This window comes from Lipomyces oligophaga (assembly GCF_038497815.1).
Source record: "Lipomyces oligophaga strain CBS 7107 unplaced genomic scaffold V1516scaffold_3, whole genome shotgun sequence".
In the NCBI taxonomy this organism is placed as follows: domain Eukaryota; kingdom Fungi; phylum Ascomycota; class Lipomycetes; order Lipomycetales; family Lipomycetaceae; genus Lipomyces; species [Lipomyces] oligophaga.
This window is the reverse complement of record NW_027117787.1, coordinates 1,273,232-1,293,875: the sequence shown is the minus strand read 5'-3', so window position 1 is coordinate 1,293,875 and position 20,644 is coordinate 1,273,232. Positions and strand designations below refer to the sequence as shown.

At 43.6% G+C, this 20,644-nt stretch overlaps 11 protein-coding genes across 11 annotated transcripts; 5 read left to right on the top strand and 6 right to left on the bottom strand.

Moving 5' to 3' along the window:
- Window positions 1–284: 284 nt before the first annotated feature.
- Window positions 285–1,426, bottom strand: V1516DRAFT_673597 (mediator complex, subunit Med8). The gene has a single exon (XM_066921939.1). It carries the CDS (start codon window positions 1,037–1,039, stop codon window positions 395–397), a length of 645 nt encoding a protein of 214 aa, XP_066778277.1. The 5' UTR covers window positions 1,040–1,426; the 3' UTR covers window positions 285–394.
- V1516DRAFT_286539 (HSP20-like chaperone) lies at window positions 1,320–2,172 on the top strand. The gene is made up of 3 exons (XM_066918857.1): window positions 1,320–1,510; window positions 1,563–1,924; window positions 2,008–2,172. The coding sequence occupies exons 1-3, from the start codon at window positions 1,438–1,440 to the stop codon at window positions 2,128–2,130; spliced, it is 558 nt and encodes a 185-aa protein (XP_066778276.1). The 5' UTR covers window positions 1,320–1,437; the 3' UTR covers window positions 2,131–2,172.
- A 427-nt stretch (window positions 2,173–2,599) lies between these two features.
- Window positions 2,600–3,696, bottom strand: V1516DRAFT_286955 (uncharacterized protein). Its single transcript, XM_066918858.1, has one exon. It carries the CDS (start codon window positions 3,364–3,366, stop codon window positions 2,695–2,697), a length of 672 nt encoding a protein of 223 aa, XP_066778275.1. The 5' UTR covers window positions 3,367–3,696; the 3' UTR covers window positions 2,600–2,694.
- Window positions 3,331–5,577, bottom strand: V1516DRAFT_286494 (ANTH domain-containing protein). Its single transcript, XM_066918855.1, has 6 exons — window positions 5,466–5,577; window positions 5,398–5,415; window positions 5,216–5,332; window positions 5,042–5,165; window positions 4,785–4,984; window positions 3,331–4,733 (listed from the first exon to the last, which is right to left on the bottom strand). The coding sequence occupies exons 1-6, from the start codon at window positions 5,487–5,489 to the stop codon at window positions 3,519–3,521; spliced, it is 1,698 nt and encodes a 565-aa protein (XP_066778274.1). The 5' UTR covers window positions 5,490–5,577; the 3' UTR covers window positions 3,331–3,518.
- Window positions 5,578–5,924: 347 nt separating this feature from the next.
- Window positions 5,925–7,336, top strand: V1516DRAFT_649812 (60S ribosomal protein eL8). Its single transcript, XM_066920236.1, has 3 exons — window positions 5,925–6,012; window positions 6,423–6,491; window positions 6,549–7,336. The coding sequence occupies exons 1-3, from the start codon at window positions 6,010–6,012 to the stop codon at window positions 7,257–7,259; spliced, it is 783 nt and encodes a 260-aa protein (XP_066778273.1). The 5' UTR covers window positions 5,925–6,009; the 3' UTR covers window positions 7,260–7,336.
- V1516DRAFT_649810 (lethal giant larvae like, C-terminal-domain-containing protein) lies at window positions 7,337–11,137 on the top strand. The gene is made up of 3 exons (XM_066920235.1): window positions 7,337–7,766; window positions 7,822–10,908; window positions 10,961–11,137. Exons 1-3 carry the CDS (start codon window positions 7,698–7,700, stop codon window positions 11,030–11,032), a joined length of 3,228 nt encoding a protein of 1,075 aa, XP_066778272.1. The 5' UTR covers window positions 7,337–7,697; the 3' UTR covers window positions 11,033–11,137.
- On the top strand, window positions 11,075–12,788 carry V1516DRAFT_286442 (uncharacterized protein). Its single transcript, XM_066918854.1, has one exon. The coding sequence runs from the start codon at window positions 11,307–11,309 to the stop codon at window positions 12,690–12,692; it is 1,386 nt and encodes a 461-aa protein (XP_066778271.1). The 5' UTR covers window positions 11,075–11,306; the 3' UTR covers window positions 12,693–12,788.
- Window positions 12,789–13,249: 461 nt separating this feature from the next.
- Window positions 13,250–16,194, bottom strand: V1516DRAFT_673579 (uncharacterized protein). The gene is made up of 4 exons (XM_066921938.1): window positions 15,902–16,194; window positions 15,707–15,840; window positions 15,527–15,652; window positions 13,250–15,482 (listed from the first exon to the last, which is right to left on the bottom strand). The coding sequence occupies exons 1-4, from the start codon at window positions 15,993–15,995 to the stop codon at window positions 13,287–13,289; spliced, it is 2,550 nt and encodes an 849-aa protein (XP_066778270.1). The 5' UTR covers window positions 15,996–16,194; the 3' UTR covers window positions 13,250–13,286.
- On the bottom strand, window positions 16,195–17,924 carry V1516DRAFT_673578 (Glyoxalase/Bleomycin resistance protein/Dihydroxybiphenyl dioxygenase). Its single transcript, XM_066921937.1, has 5 exons — window positions 17,602–17,924; window positions 17,301–17,462; window positions 17,049–17,239; window positions 16,867–16,985; window positions 16,195–16,819 (listed from the first exon to the last, which is right to left on the bottom strand). Exons 1-5 carry the CDS (start codon window positions 17,772–17,774, stop codon window positions 16,373–16,375), a joined length of 1,092 nt encoding a protein of 363 aa, XP_066778269.1. The 5' UTR covers window positions 17,775–17,924; the 3' UTR covers window positions 16,195–16,372.
- A 140-nt stretch (window positions 17,925–18,064) lies between these two features.
- V1516DRAFT_663740 (uncharacterized protein) lies at window positions 18,065–18,812 on the top strand (the record flags this gene model as incomplete). The annotated part of the gene is made up of 2 exons (XM_066920538.1): window positions 18,065–18,613; window positions 18,663–18,812. 2 exons carry the CDS (start codon window positions 18,065–18,067, stop codon window positions 18,810–18,812), a joined length of 699 nt encoding a protein of 232 aa, XP_066778268.1.
- An 18-nt stretch (window positions 18,813–18,830) lies between these two features.
- Window positions 18,831–20,636, bottom strand: V1516DRAFT_673574 (uncharacterized protein). Its single transcript, XM_066921936.1, has 4 exons — window positions 20,357–20,636; window positions 20,211–20,286; window positions 20,117–20,159; window positions 18,831–20,062 (listed from the first exon to the last, which is right to left on the bottom strand). Exons 1-4 carry the CDS (start codon window positions 20,488–20,490, stop codon window positions 18,906–18,908), a joined length of 1,410 nt encoding a protein of 469 aa, XP_066778267.1. The 5' UTR covers window positions 20,491–20,636; the 3' UTR covers window positions 18,831–18,905.
- Window positions 20,637–20,644: the final 8 nt, after the last annotated feature.

Genomic DNA, 20,644 nt, shown 5'->3' with positions numbered 1-20,644 from the left:
AACGAAGCTGACTTATGTTTTGGTTCGGAAAATGATCAACAAAACACAGACTCAGAAGTGGGGCCAAAAGTATATATGCAGAGCCCCAACGTAAAGTGGGAATAGTTAGCGGGTTCCTACCTATCAACTCGCGGACATCTCCGACTGAGCCAGGCTAAGCGCCTCAACTCTAATTCGGAACTAGTTCTAAAACAGTCGCGGTGGCGTCCGCCTCCTTCGTTGTCTTTGGACCAATATAAAATTAGGCTCGCCGGATCAGTGGTGTCATCCACATCACTAGGGCTGTCTCTGGTCACATGATAATTTGTGAGTCAATCATGTGATATGCTATTGAAGGGGTTTGTGTGAGATCGAAAGCAGAGAGAAGGGGTCACGGATAAGTGCTCTTTGCTAATCACCTGCGACCAGGAACACTAGAGAGTCGACTGTTCGGCCCTGTTAACGGTACTTTTCTCACGGGCTCATGTATATCAATGCCTTGATAAATGTATCGCAAGACTTGTTCCAGCGAGGCCTCCATGTCCATAGTTGAGTTCGTATTTTGTAGAGACGACGTCACCGACGATGAGGACGACGGTGAGGTTGACGACGGCGACGTGGCTAGAGTAGATGGACCAGGGCTTTCGACTGGTGTCGAGCTCGCACTGGATGGAATAGCAATTCCGCCCGTTCGTCTTCTCAATTCCATGATTTCAGAGCCAGTCATGAGTCCGTCCCAGGCTCGACTATCTCTGGCTTTGACAACTACTGTAGCTGCGAACTCCCATAACTCCTCATTGATCATACGACTTCTTGTCACAGCTCTCTCGGCCTCTTTGCCTGATCCAAGCCCAATACCAAACTTCTCTTCCGCGACTCTAACTCCCTCGTCGATCCATTCCTCAATTTCGGGCTCCACCTTCTTTCGCAGCAATGTGGGTAGCAATCCGGGCTGTTTTGTCACTGGGAACGAGGGCATTGGATACACATTAGTAGCCCTGAGTATATCGGAGTGTTGTGCAAGAGCTTCTGATAGCGCAGATAAATGCTTCAAAACCATTTCAAACTGGGATACTAGTGTTGGCCAGGACGCTAGCGTCGGTTGCTGAACCAATGTCTGAAGCCCGCTTAGCCATCTTGTAAGCTGCGTCGTTGTTAGTGATTGTTCCTTCGTACATTAGTGATCCATACATGAGTGAGTCTGAGACGAAGAGCCTCGAGCGAATCGACAGGAAAATTGGATAAACTGAATCCCGCGTCCATTGATAAAATCTGAGTGTTAATTTCTAATTGTTATATAGCTAAGCGGAAAAGAAATAATTGAAAGTTATATATTGAAAGTTATATATTGAAAGTTAACAGTCATGCCAACTACCCGGAGAATGAATTGAAAGGGAGCGCCGCGCGAATACTTCTCAGCAGAACCGAATCCAACTTGTCTCCGATTCCTGATTAACAATGGCAGATTCTACAGAGCCGACTAAAGAAGAATTAGCTGCAGCTTTGGCCAAAGAGAGGGCTGAGCAAGATGGTTCGTATACAGTGTTGGTTATTCAAGGATTCTAAATATTAAGCCGATCTAGCTCTGCCATATAAGTGGTCGCAAGTTCTTGAAGAATTAACCGTGATAGTTCCAGTTCCTCAGGGAACTCGAGCGCGAGATCTTTCCGTCGTCATTTCTCCGAAAAAAATCTCCGTTGGTCTGAAAGGTCAGGACCCGGTTTTAGTCGGTGACTTGTACAAAGATATCAAAGTCGATGATTCGACGTGGACTCTGGACGATCAGAAAGAAGTCACCGTCACCCTTGCAAAGAGTAATAATATGGAATGGTGGCCCCATGTTGTTACTAGCGCTCCGAAGATTGACGTTACAAAGATTACACCGGAGAATTCAAAATTAAGTGACCTCGACGGTGAAACTCGAAGTATGGTTGAAAAGATGATGGTGCGTCTTAGATTCTCTATGATTTGGTCATGCATTTTTATGCTTTGATCTATTTCACATTCACTCATTATTGACACTTATAGTTTGATCAACAACAAAAACAGCTTGGCAAGCCCACCAGTGACGAACGTAAAAAGCAAGATATTATGAAGAAATTCCAAGCTCAGCATCCGGAGCTTGACTTTAGCAAAGCCAAGTTTTCATGAGCTCTTTGTTTTCCAGAACGTCCCGAATGTTCTATATCTAACTAACTCCATATTTTTTTGTGAATATATTTATATACGAAACTACTATGCTGATATTTTTGATTGCCATGAATTCAAAGTTGATTTTAGCGATACCTCATCCTGTCGAGAGTCATATATCGAGGACTGAGGTTGCCATTCAAAAGATTCGATACTTGAAAGAACCGGTAGACGGAATGCTGGGTTGGGAAGAATATATATGTTTCCGTTTCTCCGAAAATGAGCTTGCGGCGGGAATGCAGGCAGTATATATGATCGACAGGGACAAAACGTATGAGATCCAGAGATGAAAGGATTAAAGATTGGCCGTCGGCGTGGATTTTCTGGTAACGTCATTTTGAATAAAGACGCAGACCAAAATAATTCTCTTTTGCAAAAATTATTCAAAGAAGATACGGAAGTGAGAATTTATATTTGTTTCATTTACACGTGGTAATGATACAGAAAGCATACTGTGCCGAGTCGATGATTGTCCAAACTGGCCACGCGAGATCAGTAGATATCAACAATCCCACGAGAAATAATTCAATTCACATAATCCAAGCACATTCTAGTTCTAAAAAACGCTGCTTCTTTGGAGAACCGCGATTCCTTAAAGAGTTCGTCCTGTTTCAGACTTTGAAATTCTCGGTTCCGCTCGTCGTAATAGTCGTCTAATCTTGCTTCGAGCCGGTTTAAAATAGCGCTCGTTAGCAAATCACCCTTTTTACGTTTCATCTTGAGACCAACTGGTTTTGTAACTTTACTGGCTGGAATCGTACTTGTACTTTCTTCGGTTCGCATCGTCATAGTCGCTACAGCTGGAATGGAGTCTAATTCAACTTCAAATCGTAACGGAGATGAGGGTATCTTTAAATACTTCCTCCATCTTCTTGGTTTCTTTTGCCGATCTCGTTTTGGCCGACGCTTGCGACAAGTTTTCACAGTTTTCCTAGCCAATAGGGATTTGTTTGTGGATGGTAGTCTTCGGTAGCGTATGTCATTGAGAAAATCATCTTCGATTTCACTGTTATAATCTTCTTCGTCGTAGCCGTTGTCGCGGTCCACATCCAAATCCAAATCCAAGTCCACCTCCGAATTACTGCCGTTGTCGTCCTCAAGAAATCTAACACTCAATTTCGCCAATCCAGGTTCTTCTCTAGACTGGTATAGACAATCGATCGCGATCTCTTGGATCCTTGTCGTGTTTGCTTCCATATCTACATACTACTGTTTACACTCGCATGGAACCTAAATCATGTAAAATTCCTTCAAAACATAGATTCAATAAAGTCGACCCCAATGATTACAGATTTCCTAATTCGGATCTCTCTCCAATTATCTCAATCATAACATAAATCTAAGACCTACTAGACCATCGACTGTCGGAACGGATTAGTACCAGTATTAGATCTTGTTAGTGAAGTGCTATTGGTCATAGCTGTTGTTACTGGTGGAGGCACAGATGATCCATTGGTTGATAATGTCATTGATTTCATAAACGGGTTTGTGGTATTCTGCCTCACAAGCGACTGTTGACCAAGATTGGTTGCAGGTTCATACTCTGGAACAGCATTCAAGTTGTAGGATGGCGCCTTCGCTAGATGGAATGGGTTCGATGATCCACCAGAATTCTTCACGCCAGTATATTGCGGACTTATACCTGTGAACTGCGTATTAGTGGAGCTTGCCCGAAAAGGATTTGTAGTTCCAGTTGACTGTGCCACCAATGCTGTTGTAGGCGAGGAACTGAAATTTGGCGCATTAGTAAATACAGACGGTTGCTGTAACGCATCACTTGAAAATAGACCTTGATAGTTGTTTTGTGCGGTAGGTCTATTACTATAATCAACAGCTTGCATATATGTAGTCGCTGTTGTCAAGGGAGTCGGCTGAACTTGACTCGAATATCCTCCAAAACCGGCACCTGTAAAATCAGGATTCAGCGCTACCGATGGTTGCTGCATATTCGATCCTACTTGATTCCCTGACACTAGAGCTTGCTGATATCCAGTTGTCATCGGTTGCTGAAAACCTGTCGCCATGGGTTGTTGATATCCCGTACTCATTGGCTGTTGAATTCCTACACCCGTATTATCTGGGAAAACAGGAACTTGCTGTTCAATTGTAGCAAAATAATTCTCCAACGCTGCTTCAGGCGATTTAACCGGTGATCCTGGCCCTCCTCCATGTGATATTACCGCATGTCCTTCATCTCCCATACCAGAACCCAGCTTGGCCTCCTTCTCAGCCAGAAATTGCCGACGATTCACATCAAACTCGGGATCATTCAGATACTCTTCCAAAGACTTCGCCAGTGAGGTAGGAGCATGCTTTATATTAGGAACTTGCAATCTAGTCATCGATTCATGCTTCTTAGCTAATTGTAAATATTTGATCACGCCATTCATCTCTTTAACAAAGTCTTGATAGATATCAAGCCCTCGTTCAGCATCAAACTTAGACATCTCGAAATAATGCTCTAGAATATTGATCATTCCCTCGTTTACTACTTGGTGCAAACTAAGAAGATCAAGCACTAAAAGTCGGAATGCTGTTAATGAAATATCATTTTCAGGCTCAAACTAGTCAGGTTAGTCTTTTACCTATGACTTCAGCTATATCATAAAACTCACTTTTGCTCGCAGAAGAGCTCGTAATTGACTTTGAACCGACTCGGTCTCACGCAGGAGTCCTTTTTCAACAGAAAGCTTTCGAAGCCGTCCTTCAGCAGATCCATTGGTCCGTACAAAATCCCGCTTGATACTGGCATATTGTTTTACCCGTTCCTGAAGATATTTGCTATAACTGCTGATTACTTCTGCCTCCCTTCCTGCTATGGAGCTCGTTAGCGCATATCCATGATTCGGCGAACAAAGCAGAGTGCACTTACCATTTGCGGCTCCCATATGAGAGCAATCCAGCATTCGCCCATGATGTGATAAATATTCCAAGGCAGCCTCTTTTCTGCCTTCTCGAATCATAATATGTATAACGATCAAACTTTTGAAAACAATCTGCACAGAGTCAGCACGATCTAAGTTCATCCAACGCACGTTTCTCTTACTGTCCAGGCGCTATCACGCAGCCGTGACGATAAACATCGAAAAATGTCTTCAAGTTCCAATTCATTTCTGGTTCCGTCTACAATAGGTTCGATGTACTTTGCTTTTGGAGCTGCCAGCTAGTTTCCCATTAGATATGCTGTAACTCATGTACTCGCAGAGTGCAGTTGTAAGGTCAGCTTACTTTAATCTTGGTAGCTCCCTGATAATAGTTAGTATAATGACGATTACACACTTGAAAAATTTCATTACCTTAACTATTTTATCGAAAGCCATGTTGTCTCTCTCCGATCAATTCGCGATGCAATGATGCTATGATATTGATATGAGATAATTATAGGTTGATCACAATTTCAGTTCTGAGATCAATATTGCGCGCCAATTATACGCAAGGCTTGAGTATCCCTAAATACAGAAGCTAGAAGCAGCCCCGATCAAGATTAGATCTTAATCTAATTCAATGAGATCAATCGACGAGTTAATATTAGGCTTGAACACCCTCGAGGACTGTATACAATGCAGCCGGAATCTGACTTTCCATACATAAGCACGTGCCAGACAGTCACCTGATTTCAAATCGTGTTCGGGGTGACTATTGGACATATTTGTTAGAATGTCATCCTAGGATAACCCTACTGCTAGCAGAGGGTTATAACAGTCACAATGTCAGCCGCACGTCGCAGTCTTATCGTGACATCGGTAATCGATCCCAAGAAACCAAAATCTATCGAACATTTCAAACTCAGTCTTCACACTTGCATACAAGCTCAAAACCACCAAATAAGCACAAATCATAATGGTAAGTTGAGATTTATATAATAGCTAAGCTATATGGGCTTTGCTTTAATCAGTTCGGAATCATATTCGCCTATAGTGCAGACAGTTACGTCTACGTCGATCATAAGGTCGGTAGTTCTTGATCATACTACTACTACTTTTTCGGTAAAAGTGTGGTCATACTTAAATATGAACTTGATTCTCGTATTCTACTTGAATTTTTTCATAGACGCATCTATATATTAAATATAATATGTATTTATAAGTCGTCGCATTGTAGGCTGAGTCTTGCACATTTGCTAGTTTCTTTAGTACTAGCATTTGTCAAGACTGTAGAGGATTATGGCGTCACGAACTTTTTAAAGCATTTGCTTTGTTATGGCTTGCTCTATATTTGAATTGTTTTGACTGACTCCATCTCCTCAATGACAGCCGCCAAAAGGAAAGAAGCCAGCTCCATCTCCATTCCCTTCTACGAAGGCTACTAAGAAGGTTGCTAAGGTCAGTTTTATATTCTTTCTTCTGTTATGTCAGAATTGAATTCTAACCTTTTATTAGAATCCTCTCATCGAGAAGAAACCTCGCAGCTTTGGAATCGGCCAGGACATTCAGCCTAAACGTAACCTTTCTCGTTTTGTTAAGTGGCCCGAATATGTCCGTCTTCAGCGACAGCGCAAGATTCTCAAGCTTCGTTTGAAGGTTCCTCCTGCCATTGCTCAGTTCCAGACGGTTCTCGACAAGAACACCGCTACTCAGGCTTTCAAGCTTCTTAACAAGTACCGTCCAGAGACTAAAGTTGAGAAGAAGGAGCGACTTACTAAGGAGGCTGCTGCTATTGCCGACGGTAAGAAGAAGGAAGAGGTTTCTGAGAAGCCTTACACTGTTAAGTACGGTCTTAACCATGTTGTTGGTCTCGTTGAAAACAAGAAGGTTCAACTTCTCCTTATTGCTGATGATGTTGACCCTATTGAGCTCGTTGTTTTCCTCCCTGCTCTTGCACGCAAGATGGGTGTTCCTTACGCTATTATCAAAGGCAAGGCTCGTCTTGGAACCCTTGTTCACAAGAAGACCGCTTCAGTCGTTGCTTTGACCGAAGTTCGTGCTGCTGACAAGGCTGAGCTTTCTACTCTTATTTCTGCTATCACAGCCAATTTTGGTGCAAAGCATGAGGAGTCTCGCCGTAAGTGGGGTGGTGGTGTCATGGGTACTAAAACGACTACGAAGCTTGAGAAGCGTCGTAAGGCTCTTGAGGCTGCAATTAAAGTCTAAGATTTGACACGAAAACAAAATTTTAAAAAGTTGTTGGTTGCTTTGTGTAATATAAATTTCTTAAGTTTTTTTTCATTGTAAGGTTCTGTATTTTTTTGTTCATGTTCACAGTTCGGAACAAGCGGACTTGATGTTCAAACTCTAGGAAGGCTGTTTGTCCCGATGCTAAAGGCTGACGTAACTGGAGATTTCAATTTGGAGTACTAGCCGCTTTATTGCAGTACTTCTTGTATACCTACCTACCTTGATAGATTTTGATTAAAAATTAATTATTATTTCAGAGGGGGAAAATTCTACTATTGGTTTTGATTGAGATTCAGTTATTGTTCATTATTTGAATCGTAATTCGTATCAGAAGGTCATTGGATACAGACGCGTCCAGATGAGCTATAGGATCTAGCTAATTGAGACACAACTGGAGACGAACGCAGATGCAAAATGTTGAAAATTAAATCAGGGAAAGACCTTTCGGGTGGTTTAACTCCCGACATCTTTGATCTTAAAGACGTAAGTTCAAAACTAAAATGGTAGGTATTCTCTGCCTGCTGACTGGAAGAATTAGCTGGCAAGGTTTGGCATGAATGGAGGCATTTCAGCACTTGCGTTTGATCCGATCCAGAGTCTACTCATTGCAGGGACTGATACTGGAAGCGTGTATGTTTTCGGTCAACCTGGTGTGGAATACCGGTTTCAGCTATGTCCAGGAAAGCCGATCATTTTTGTCAAGATTGTTCGCGGTCTGTACATTGTTTCGGTCGACGGAAACAACAACGTAACCATTGTATCCATGGAGTCGAAGCATGATATGAGAGTTTATACACCTCCTGAACGTGTTACAGCGATCGAATGCGATCCGTCATTGGACTGGGCGTGGATAGGAATGGAGAACGGATTGACGATGGTATACGATGTTGATCGAGGAACGAAATCACCTTATCGAATTGAGAATTTACAGAGAACAATTTTGCCTACACGGCCCCGTTCGCCTGTTGTCTTCATAGCTTTGAATCCGAGAGTAGTGCAAACGATATTAATTGGATATCAAGGCTGTGCAGCGGTGTACAACATGGAGACTAAGGAGATCTTGCTTGCACTTCAATTTCAAATTCCTGTCGGTGCGCCTGGTGGGGATTTACATCCGGCAGCTCAGCAGCGGATACGGTTCCCGCAATTGACTACTGGTGTCTGGCATCCGAATGGGCATCATATTTGTACAGCGTACGATGATGGGTCGATTGTATTTTGGGACGCGAAAGATGGCACTTTGTTACAAGCGCGTACGCTGGACGATACGGAAGTGAATATTTCAAGGCGAAGTTTGAACTTGACATCTCCACAGTCATATGGACCACAGGATGTAACTGTCCGAGAGCCCATTTATAAGATGGCGTGGTGCTGCACTTCCAACCCGGAAGATACCGCCTTGGTCGTTGCGGGCGGAGAGTCAAGTGCGGTTCCGGTCAAGGGGCTTACATACATGGAATTTGGTCCAACACCTGTGGTCCAAATAACTTCATATCAAGCAATGGGTGATCATTACGCGCAGCCGCGACGCCAGCGAATATATCCAGTTCCGCCTGGATTCGATCCGGTCGATTTCATGATGATTCCTAGGTCTTCTCCTCATTATGCAGGGAATATGGATCCTGTCGCATTAATTACGATTTTATCTTCTGGCGAATTATATTCCATTGAATATCCTAGTGGTTCGGCACTTCCTGTCGCTGATATGTTTCCGCCTTCGTTGTGTTGGATCCAGCCGCGAGTCTCCGCGCTAACTGTTTCGTCAGTTCGGATTGAACAATGGATCGGAATGATGAGTGCGAGAAAGAATCGAATAAAAGCTGCGAGTGCGGACGGCCTACCGCTTAATGTTTCGCGCGATGAACCAATTTTAACTGGAGGAATACCAGTTCATTCAAGATATCGGCGGATGAATCTTCGAGACATTATTATTTCGGGTCACTCAGATGGCTCTGTTCGTTTGTGGGACGCCTCTCATGGAGAAATTGAAAACAGTCAAGTGCTGGATATTTCTATTCCTGATGCTTTGGGAAGATCGGAAGATATCTGGGTGACTGGGATTTCGTTTGCAGGTCAGATGGGTGAGGTCTCGGTTGCTCTTATTACTGGCGAAATGGTTTATTTCCGTTTCGGATTAAACAGGCCACCACCTGATGCAATATCGACTCAACAAGGAGATATGCCGATTTCCGCAGCGACCCTGGCCAAAAAATTGAATGATTTACATCTTAATGGACGGCCAGAGGGCTCTCAGGCTCCTCCTTTGAGACTGTTAACCGGGTTCGTGGACCCTCGTTACCGAGAAGGGTTTTTGCCTGTTCTTGTGCTTGATGTTAAGCAAGGTCCGATTACGTGCTTGAAGAACTCAGATATTGGATTTGTAGCGATTGGATACGAATTTGGCTCAGTCGCGGTTATAGAGCTGCGATCAAACACATTGATCTATCTCGAGCCGTTAGTTTCACTTGGGCTCGAAAGTGGCAAGAAGTTCCCCATTCGAGTAGGAGAGCGATCATCGCAACCGACTGCACAGATTGAAAAAGCCACTTGTTTGGAGTTCTCAGTAATGGCATTGGATGGCGATCAATATTCGTCGATAGTGTTATCGATTGGAACTGCGCTAGGAAGAGTATTGACGTTCCGGATAATTCCTTCGCGCAGTGGGACTCATAGCGTTCAGTTTATGGGAGTTACGACGATGAAAGGCCCCGTGATTAGTTTGATTCCAATTGATTTGGACTACGGGGTATCGGCTATTGCGGCACCTACGATTCTCAGTAAACTGCCACAAGGACTTATGATCAATGGAGCGGTTATTGTAGTCTCTACAGATGAGGCTCGGGTCATCAAACCGGTGAAGGCCCGAGTCTCTAGTAAATCTTTTGATGAAAAGGTTGTCACGGCTGGTTTGTCGTTACTCCGACAAGGAGATACGCTTGTGCTTGTATGTGTGACAGAAGCTGGATGGATCCGAGTATACTCTTTGCCTGGACTGCGGGAAGTGTCTCATTTTTCGGTGCAGAAGTTTTTGGATCTAAGGTATATCAAGCAGAGCGTTGTATCACTCAATGGAGATATTATTCTTGGTATAGGCAAGTACGAGGCTGCGCTGTTCAATATCTGGGGCAAGACATTGAATTCCTCATTGCTGAGTAAAGGCGGGGAAAAGAATGAAGTAGAGTTATATGATGTTATGAAGAGGATGCCACCCCGGCCAACCATCAGCAATGTCCAGTGGATTGCTGGGAGTCGTTATCTTACTCCCGAAGCATTTGATATATTAATTGGAGGTCCACATCGACCGAAGTCTGCTCGGCAGATTGAAGAGGAAAGGGCGAGAAGAGAGCAGGAAAGATTGGATGCGACTCAAAAGCTATATTCGCAGTCGTCGGCCTCATCGTCGAGATCGAGTTCGTTTCTGGATAAGATCACCGGCAGTAGCAATAATAATAATAATAATAGCGGGTACGCGTCTGAACGCCGGGATTCGTATGGGAATGGATATACCCGTGATCCGTATAGAGGAAATTCTTTGCCCAATGAAGCGCAGGAGCGAGGAGAGCAAATTGGATTTATGTCTCAGCAATTTTCAAAATTAGAAGACGCCTCGAATGAATATGCACAGGTGAGTTTGGATCTAATGCTAATGGTTTCATAGAAATAACTAATAAGTATAGACGATCTCGAATTTCCTTGAGGATCAGAAAAAAAGCGTTGCTACGTCGTATTTCAAGTCAAAGTTTTTTTAACTCTATCTGTAGAAATCTCATGCATTACAAAGTGTCAAGTTAAATTTCTTAATTAGTCGGGAAGACGCATCACTGCCGGGAGAGTTGTGTTGTCCCAACTTCCCAATGCGCGCCACATGTGGCTTGCGATTCCGACAGTCGATGACTGGACTTCGGACTGAAGTCACCGGTTGTAGGTAGTAGGAATATAGAACTCAAGAGAGACAAAGGGTGGAGATAAATTGGCTAACTGATTCGTTGAATTGGATAAGCTTTGTTAATTGAGCAGGGAAGTATGCCTGCATTAACACCTGATCCGTACGCAGTTTCAATGCCAGCAGCCGGACTGAGTAATCCTACTACGAATGCACCGAATGCGTGGAACACATCGAAAACACCGAATATACCGAGTACGCCAAAGACACCAAATACACCAAACATTCAAGCCAGAGTGTCGCCATTGACCAGCCAGAAACCGTCTACATCTCCGTGTGGTAACTTGGGATATTCGCCGCAAAGAAGGCATTCGCATGCGGAATCTCTTATTGGGTCGTATGAAGAGTCTTTGCTGTCTGGTCGGACGTCTGCGCCAGGCTCTAGACCGGCAGTGACATTTAAAGCAAGGATTGGAGTCCTGGGTACTGGCTCCAAATGTCCAGAGAGTCTTAAGTGTCCGAAACATTTAAATTTGGAGTTTGAGGCAGTCTATTACAATTGGCATGACTCACCATCCGGCCCATCGATGGAGCATCACGAGTCACCCTATGTCGGTGTTTTGGATCTGGAAGAATATTATCGAAATAAACGAATATCGCACTCGAATAGGAGACGAGAAAGGGCCGCAAAGGAGAAATGCTTAGACCGCAATGCCTTCGATTTTGTATCTGACTCGGAGAATGCAGACGACCGGAACAGAACTTCACCGGGATATCGGATACCGCGACAAGGTCAGATCCAGATTGTCATTTCAAATCCCAACCGCACCGCGATCAAATTGTTCCTGATTCCTTATGATCTGCGCAACATGCCCCCACATACGCGGACGTTTATCCGGCAAAAAACTGGTGTCGCATTGTCTGAGCAGCATCCTACGAAATATGCGTTTCGACAGGCTATTCACTTACACGTTGTGTGCACGTCTGCAGGAAGGTTCTATCTGACACGCACTGTGCGAATGGTCTTCGAAAATCGAGCTTTAGATGCTACGTCGGCTTCAGCTCCTTCAAACCAACGAGTGCCCTCACTGCTGAAGGATAAGTTCAAGGTAGAGTCAATCATGGGCGATTTCTCGGCGTATTCTACAGACTTGCTGTCGAGTTCTTCTGGACCTCCTTTATCTCACATCGACCAGCGCAGAACTAGTGCAGGCTCGCGAGTCTTAGGCTCGTCGCCATTATCAATCACATCTACCCTCGATCAAACCGGAAATCCGTTTTCACAATCTCAGTCTGAGGCCCAGTCTTCGTCTCCCTCAATAACAGGACTGAGTCCTCGATTATCACGGTTATCGGTCTCGTTATCTGCAGTCGACGAGTCCACAGAAAATATTCTTGGGCTCGGTATATCCCAGCCGGATTTACAGTCTTTGAAGAAAGAGAATACCACAGCACAAAATCCTCCAGAGTATACTTGGGCAGAAATTTATAGTAGGCGATTAAATTCATCGAATGATTGTGATTAATTTTGATTAAAGTGATTACAGTAAAATATATAGAACTATTTTAATGCTTGATTAGTATTTCGGTGTAACAGAAACCGCCGCAGCTTGTACTGTGCACCGCCATTAATATTTCTTAGATCTTCACCATTCTTTTTGACCATATTGCATGTTACGCAATATGATCTGATATAAATCACAAGTCAGGTGGAATCCGAGAGATGTAGTATATAACAGTACAATATTAAATCAAATTGTTTATTTGACGTTCTCGCTTTCTGTAAAACTTGTGCGAAAGTAATCATCGATAGATGAACATTGAACTCGATAGGGATGGATATCGGTATATAACTTTTTATGGATATTCATGTGCAATATCATGTAATATCATAGAAGATCATCTAGTATATGCACAATATATAATTTGATATGCTATATCGCCATACTATCGCAATGTACAACGTAGTGATTGTGTTGATGCAATTACACTTATACAATTATGTTCCAGCTAATTGTTCTGATAAATACTATTATTAATAAATAAAAATTAAATATATGATAAATTATATTACAGGATTATTATATATATATATATATATATATATATATATATATATATCAGTCCTCTCGAGGAGGTAAGTTATTGAAAGTCTGCTTCCAAATACTTTTTGCGTTATACAAATTTACAATTCTAATACGCTCATTATCCAGATGAGCGTGATCACTTGCTTGTCCGCAAGGCAAATGAGCCGCCGGCGCGTCAAACACTTTTTCTAAGAACCGAACTGCTGGAATCGTCCCGCCCTCTCGTATGTACAATGGGTCGCGTCCCCAGGTATCTTTTACGCATCGTGCCAGGGTCGTGAAGGCCTTATTCGATGGGTCCCCTAGCCATGGGTCCGCCTGTCGGTTGATTTTGAGCACAATGTGATTGTGTGAGTGCAGTATTTCGAATTGCATACACAAATAAGCTTGCAATGAACTACTGATTGTCTGCGTGTCTTGATCAGGAACCGTTCGCACAGATAATGTTGCTGTTGCAGTACGTGGAATGATGGTCTGGTTTGCGGGACCGGATACTGTGATTCCATGAACCGTCAGTGAAGGCATTCTCCAACGTGCCATCAGCAAATCACTCGAGATCGATACGGACGAGCTCTTACGTATTTGCTCATAGAGCGCTAACTCCGTCTCGGTCACTGGATGAACTGGCTCGTAGAACTTTGGAACGAGCATCCGCTCGTTTTCATCGGTCAATGTCGCCAGCAACTTTGCCATGTCCATTAATGGCTCTCGATAGCTGCCTCCATCGACTCCCGAATGTAAATCTGGATGATCACTATGAATTTCGACAGTCAGATAAATCACGCCTCGCATGCCGTAATTCAGACAGGGGACGTCGTCGTCCAGCCAATACGAATTTGAGAGCAGGATCCAGTCACACTTATCAACTCCCATGATTCCTTTATTTGTAACAACAGTAGATTCAAACGCTCGTGACCCATTCTCCTCTTCACCTTCGATAAGAAATATGACATTCGTTTTCAGCTGCTTCGCCTGGAATAACTCCGCCGCCGCAAATATTGCTGCCAAAATAGGACCCTTGTTGTCTGACACTCCTCGCCCATACAAATATCCGTTAATACCAGCCAATGAATATGGATCGGTTTCCCACTTATCGGCCGCCGCGGCCGCAATTACATCATAATGGCCATAGAATAATACAGTCGTCCCTGTATTATCGGTGGAATTTGCAGTGAACTTGCCACAGACAACAGGGTTACAATTCTCCTCGGTCGTCAGCAATTCTGCGCTGGCTCCAAAATTTTTAAACAATTTCTTCAGATACGAGGCGCATCGTCGGCACTCCGTCCGATATTCAGCCTCGGAGGACCCTGAAATCGTACGAAACGAAATAAATGTCGATAACGAAGCAAGCAGTTGATCATTTGCAAACGAAAAGTTCAAATTTGAAGATGGAAACGCATCGGTAATGTCCCAAATTGCGATATCTCCGTCGTTGCCTCCAGTGATAAGAAGTGAGCAATTGAGCGCTTGTAAACCTATAGTAGACAAAATCAGACCGTCATGACATTTCCATCGGGCGCTCATTTGCAGTTCGCGAGACCATTTTCGTATGTATCCTGTGGTACTGCCGCTGAAAATGCAATGGCCGAATGTGGCGATTGAAAGCGTATCGGACTTGTGGGCTTGGATGACCCGGATCGCTTGACAAGTATCTAAATCCCAAATACCAATTTTGCCCTCAGTCATTCCGCAGTATAGGAATGTATCCAGTGAAGCGAGACATAGAATACTAGCTTGTGTTGCGAATGTCTGAATTTTATGAAGCCGTCCCTGTCGCATGACCCACCAATTTACTACACCGTCTCCTCCGCCGGATAGAATCGTTTCCTTCGATTCCGCAACAGTAGCACCGGATATTTGAGTTGCAGACCGGTATATTAACAAGGTATATACAAAGCCATTATGTGCATAGGACATCATATTATGTTCGGGGAGCTCGATAAGGGTATTTGCGACTGATAAATGAGCGCCTGACGTGGTCTGCACTTTTTGACCTCCTGGACCAGAAGAATTGAAAAACTTGCTGAATCGGTTTGAAGGCATACCGGACTTGTCCAGCGGCGTGTGGCGGTCAATGGTGGGTAGATCGCACCACTGGATCGAAGCGTTCTGGGATCCAAAAAAGACAGTTTGGAGATGTTGGCTGTAGATAATGGTAAATATGTCACCAATATCAAATACTGAGTAAACAGTATAGAGCTCTTCGAGAGTGTCGATAGCCCAAATCTACAGCTGTTAGGGACCAGTACTAGACAAGTAGACATGCATACCTTCATAATCGAATCGCTTCCGCCGGAAAATAGCAACGATTTGTCGGTCGAAACACAAAGACAGAGCACACTACCTCCGTGTCCTTGAAGAACGTCCACTTGCTGGAAAGTGTTTATATCAAATACCTATGTCTAGTTAGATATGATACCTCGACACTGTATCGGACAGGTGAGTCATACGATGATCTCATGCGCTTCTGTGCCAGCAAAAACATATGAATGCGAGGATGCCAAAGACAATATTGACTTGTCGAGTCTCCATTTATGCAGCAATCTCGGAGCAATCGTCGACATGCCTGGTTTCAGATTTGGTGCTTGAATGGCATGGTTAGTAATTTCTTCTCATACTATGTCGATAACACTTTACAAGCATACTTTCATCGTCCGTTACAGGCGTATCTGAACGCTTCATAGCCAAAACCTCATCCGCCCTAAGAGACGCGAACGACGATTCTAAGGACTCGGCCATGATGCTAAGAAAACCGAGCTGAAAACACAGAATCAGTAAATCCGATGATCTCTAGATCTGCTTCTTCCACACAACCTTCCACCGCTACCAAAGTCCGCTTAATATTAAAGGAGCAAGACAGAAAAATATTAGAACACGCCAAATCGGCTGCTTATCGAGATTATCTACTGTTTTTATCTGTTTTCAACTTAACAAGTTTTGCATATTTTCTGGAAACTATGATCCAACTTTGGTGGAACTTCACGTGAACTCCACGTGATACACGCATGATCCTATATTAACATGTAAGGAACATTGTAAGTTAAACTTAAGGAGAAAAAATCCGAAATAAGAGAAATAATCGAAGACGTTTAAATCCGAGAGAGTACAGAAAACTGTCACCAATTCGCATTCTTCTTGAGCGCTTCGTTCTGGATGATTTCAACCCAATAATTATCATCGTCAAGAATGAAGGCGACATTCTTCATTCTTCCATCGGTCAATCTCTTCTTCCAGGTGACGCCAAGTTTCTCAAATCGTTCACAGGCAGCATCAAGATCGTCAACTGAGACACAGAGATGGCCGAATCCTTGTGGTTCATCGTTACCATTATGGTATCCCTTGAAATCGGGGTCTGACTCGGTGCCCCAATTCCATGTGAGTTCGAGCATGCCTTCGAAGTTGTAAACACCTTCTCCAGAATTTTCGACAAAATTAAGGTCATTGTTGTAGCCAAGGAAATAGAGTGTGAATTTAGCACCCGCGTGCTCTGCAGTACGGAGAAGTTTCATGCCGAGCACCTCTTGATAAAACTTGAGAGATTTCTTTGGGTCGGTAATGCGAATCTTAAAACATTAGATTGATAGTTCAAGCAATTAAGAGATATACGCACCATAGTATGGTTCATCCTGTAGCCAGACATATCGGTGAATCCTTCTGTCTTCGGAGTGCGAGTCCAGATGAGTTCAACCCAGTATCCGTCCGGATCAAGTGCAAACGCAATATCCTTTTCTATCAAAACGTCAGTTTCTCTATGGGTTGAAATGAAAATCCAAAAATCAAGAAGGAACCTACGGCGTCCATCAGTAAGTTTCTTTTGGAACTTGACTCCATTTTTGAGCAATGTGTCGCAGACAAGATCGATGTTGTCAACCGAGAAACAAAGATGTCCGAAACCGCGATAAGGATCAGCATTGCCCGAGCTGACCTTATATTCTGGGTCATTTTCCGTTCCGTAGTTATGTGTAAGTTCAATTAAGCCCTCGCTATTTCGTTAGTTCTCTCTGCTCAAATGATGTTCCGGATGCTTCATCAGATTCAACATACCGAGCAGTCCACTCAAGACCTTTGTTGGCCGCATTCTCGCCGTCGAACGCAAGAAAATACAACGAAAATTTAGCCTCGGGAAAATCGAGCTGGCGAATCAACTTCATCCCAAAGTTATCTTGATAGAAGGCGATTGAAGCCTTAGGATCTTTGACCCTCATCCTGAAAATGATTATTAGAGAATAGTTCATTCACATTGAGATTTGTCGACAACTGATTATTAACACACCGCCTCACATCCTCTCTCGTACTGATCGACACTTCTGCTCTCTCTCTCTCATCTGACTCCCTGAGCACTTACATCGTATGATTGAGCTTATAAGTGGAAAGATCTGTCGACATGTTTGCGATTTGACCAAATGAGCGGGGGAAAGCAGTAGAAGTTGGAAATCGTGATGCAGAAGTGACAATTGGACGCCAAAAAGCAGATTTGAAGGCAAGACAGACACAACTAATGTTCCGGTTAAGAGACATAAACTCGGACAATTGGCCGTAATTGACAAAGTCCTGTAAAAATATGTCGAACTAGGTGATGAATTATTGATGAAATTTGGCTAATCGGGATAGGATAAATCGTCGCCGAGATTACTAAGCCCTGGTTGATATCCTATGTTGTGAAAATAGTTCTGTCACGTGGACATATGTTAATCCATAGATGCAGATATACAAATGCCTGTATCTATAAGTGATATAATCTCATGTTATATATATCAATATATATACTCCTGTACATATAAATTTTCGTAAATACAAATTTATCGAAGATGCTTAAATCTAGAAGACTCAACTCTCTGCTTTCACAATGTCTTCAACCTGTTGCTCCGCCAATCGATACATATAATCCAAGTTTGACTGGTCAAAATATCGAAGAATCAGGACAAGGACAAGGACAAGGACAAGGACAAGGACAAGGACCAAAACCAGGATCCGGACCAGGAATCAGATATGAACCAAGAAATAACACACCAACGTCTCATACACCGCGAATTCTGATGGCTATTTTGATGACAACCTCAGGAACATTACTAGCAGCGTCGTCAGTGAATTCATCGCATTCATCAAATTTCCATAGTCTTGCGCTATCGCCATCCGTATCTGCTCAGAGTACATTTTCCAGTGCACCACCTGAGTTGCTCACCGCGACAATGTCGGCTGCCAATGGGGGCATGCTGATTCACATGTCTGATCTGGCTCCACAACCAAGAGTGTACGCAGCTTACTCGGCTAACGTCTGGCGAAGCTATTTGAATTCGATCAGTTTGTATCCCTCGGATTCAAGTCTAGGAATAGAATGGATCGTCGTGGAGAATGAGGTATATCTTCGGGGTGTAATTTTAATTCTACAAACATTAACAGATTTAGGAATCTACCATAGTAGTCCACATGGTTCAGGAAAACTTGCTTCTTGCTCTAGTGGGTGATAAAAACACTCCTATCGGACTTATTCATGCTCGAGCAAGTGCGATGGCAGAGACGTTGACTAGTCAACTGGTTGGGTTCCAATTCGAGTAGTCAAGGGTCAAGTTGTATGCATATTGATTAATCTGGCGTTGGGAATGTAGTTCAATATATCTACTGTTACATCATATTCAATCTATAATAGTCCTACCACGTCATACACTTCTTCTCAACCGCCGGAGTCTCAATTTTATGATCGTCCCCAAACGGATTACTATCTTCCTCGTCGACAACTTCACCCGGGAATTTATCTCGCGCCGGGGATATGACCATCTTCGACTTAAATTCTGACAACACCTCGCTTTTTACCGGTACTGGGGGCGGCTTCCTTTTGTGAGCCAGTTCTTCACGGGTAGGAAACTTGGCATGAGCTGGAGCATGAGTAGGAGCAGGATGAGCAGTGCTGGGCTTATGGCGATCGAGATTTCTGTCGAACTCATCGACACCGCTGGATTCCGAGTCATAGTCTGAATCCGAATCTTCATCAATCGGCTGACTCATCTTATCATATAACTGCAATGCGGCGACAAGTTCGTCATTCGCATGCAATAACGAGCCTATATAATCCTCAGACTCGATGTGCTGGATATACCGTAGCACCATACGTCTGAGCTTCCGGCATTTGTTGAAGCACTCAGTCGCACGCATGTTGTCTGTGGCCAGCTCCTTTTCTCTATTAATGAGTTTCAGCGCATTGTTCAGATTTGTTGCCTCTGTGCCAGACTCAGCCAACGTCTGAGTTAACAATGGTTTCTCCTTTTGAATATCAAATGGTCTCGCACCGGAACTCGTGCTTGTAGCTTTCTTCTTCTTCGATCGCTGATACCGATCCACGGCGGTGTTGGACTGGAATCTGTCCTTTGGGCCAGATGAAGATGCTCGAGGTTCTCTGTCTGATCTAACCCGACTTGCACTTCTGCTTCCCCCCGGTGAAGTGACTCCGCGCCGGGAGGGCATAGCAGGAGCAGGTGACTCTCTGCGCGAACTACTGCTAGCACCTGAACGACTTGGAGGATGGCTTTGATGATGATGAGATTCTTCTTCCTCTTCTTCCTCATCTTCGTCTTCTTCTTCCATATCATCTTCCAATGACGCGAATCGCTGCTGGCGAACAGGCGTCTTGCGTTTCCGCTGCGGTAGCTGTTTATACAGCTGCGTAACCTGGCCCATGCCGGCCGTATTCTTGTACGAATTCGCCCATTTCACAAATAATCGGCTAACCTTCTGTTTTACCGCCGGATCCGTGAACGAGTCCGCTGCGAGTAATCGCAATCGTTCCAGTAACGGTTCATCAGCAAAATTGGCTAATTGAAGCTGTGTCAGGTACTATACGAATTAGATAAAGTGGTAAAACATACACTGGAAGCGCTTTCCTCCGTTTTCAATCAAGGAGTCAAGAATCTGGTAAAATGATTAATATAGTTCCCATCCACCTTGAAAACTCTTACTCACAGTTAATGCACGAAGTTGGTTGTGCACATTTCCGTATTTCAACTTCTTACGGATTGCCCTTGCTGCCTCAGTGGGTCTGTAGCAGATGAAACAGGCTATGTTAATATGTTGAACAAGTTATTTAAATTGATATACAAATAACATACCCGGTTGAGCTTGCGCGGATATTTTCAATAAGCTCGAATACTCCAGCAACATCGTCTTCTTCGTATTGATCTGTTACTAGTCGGTCGATAGTGACTGTAATCGCCGTATAAGGATGATCTGTTAGAAATCCCATGGCCAATTACACGGTCGGAAGTATGGAAATCGGATCGTAGTCTAGCCGAATATATCAATTACTATCTCTCGAACAGCTGAATCTAATCGAATCTGCCTTATTCGCCGATGTTTAGCAATATTAGCGATAATTTCGTTGAAATTGTATGGTATTG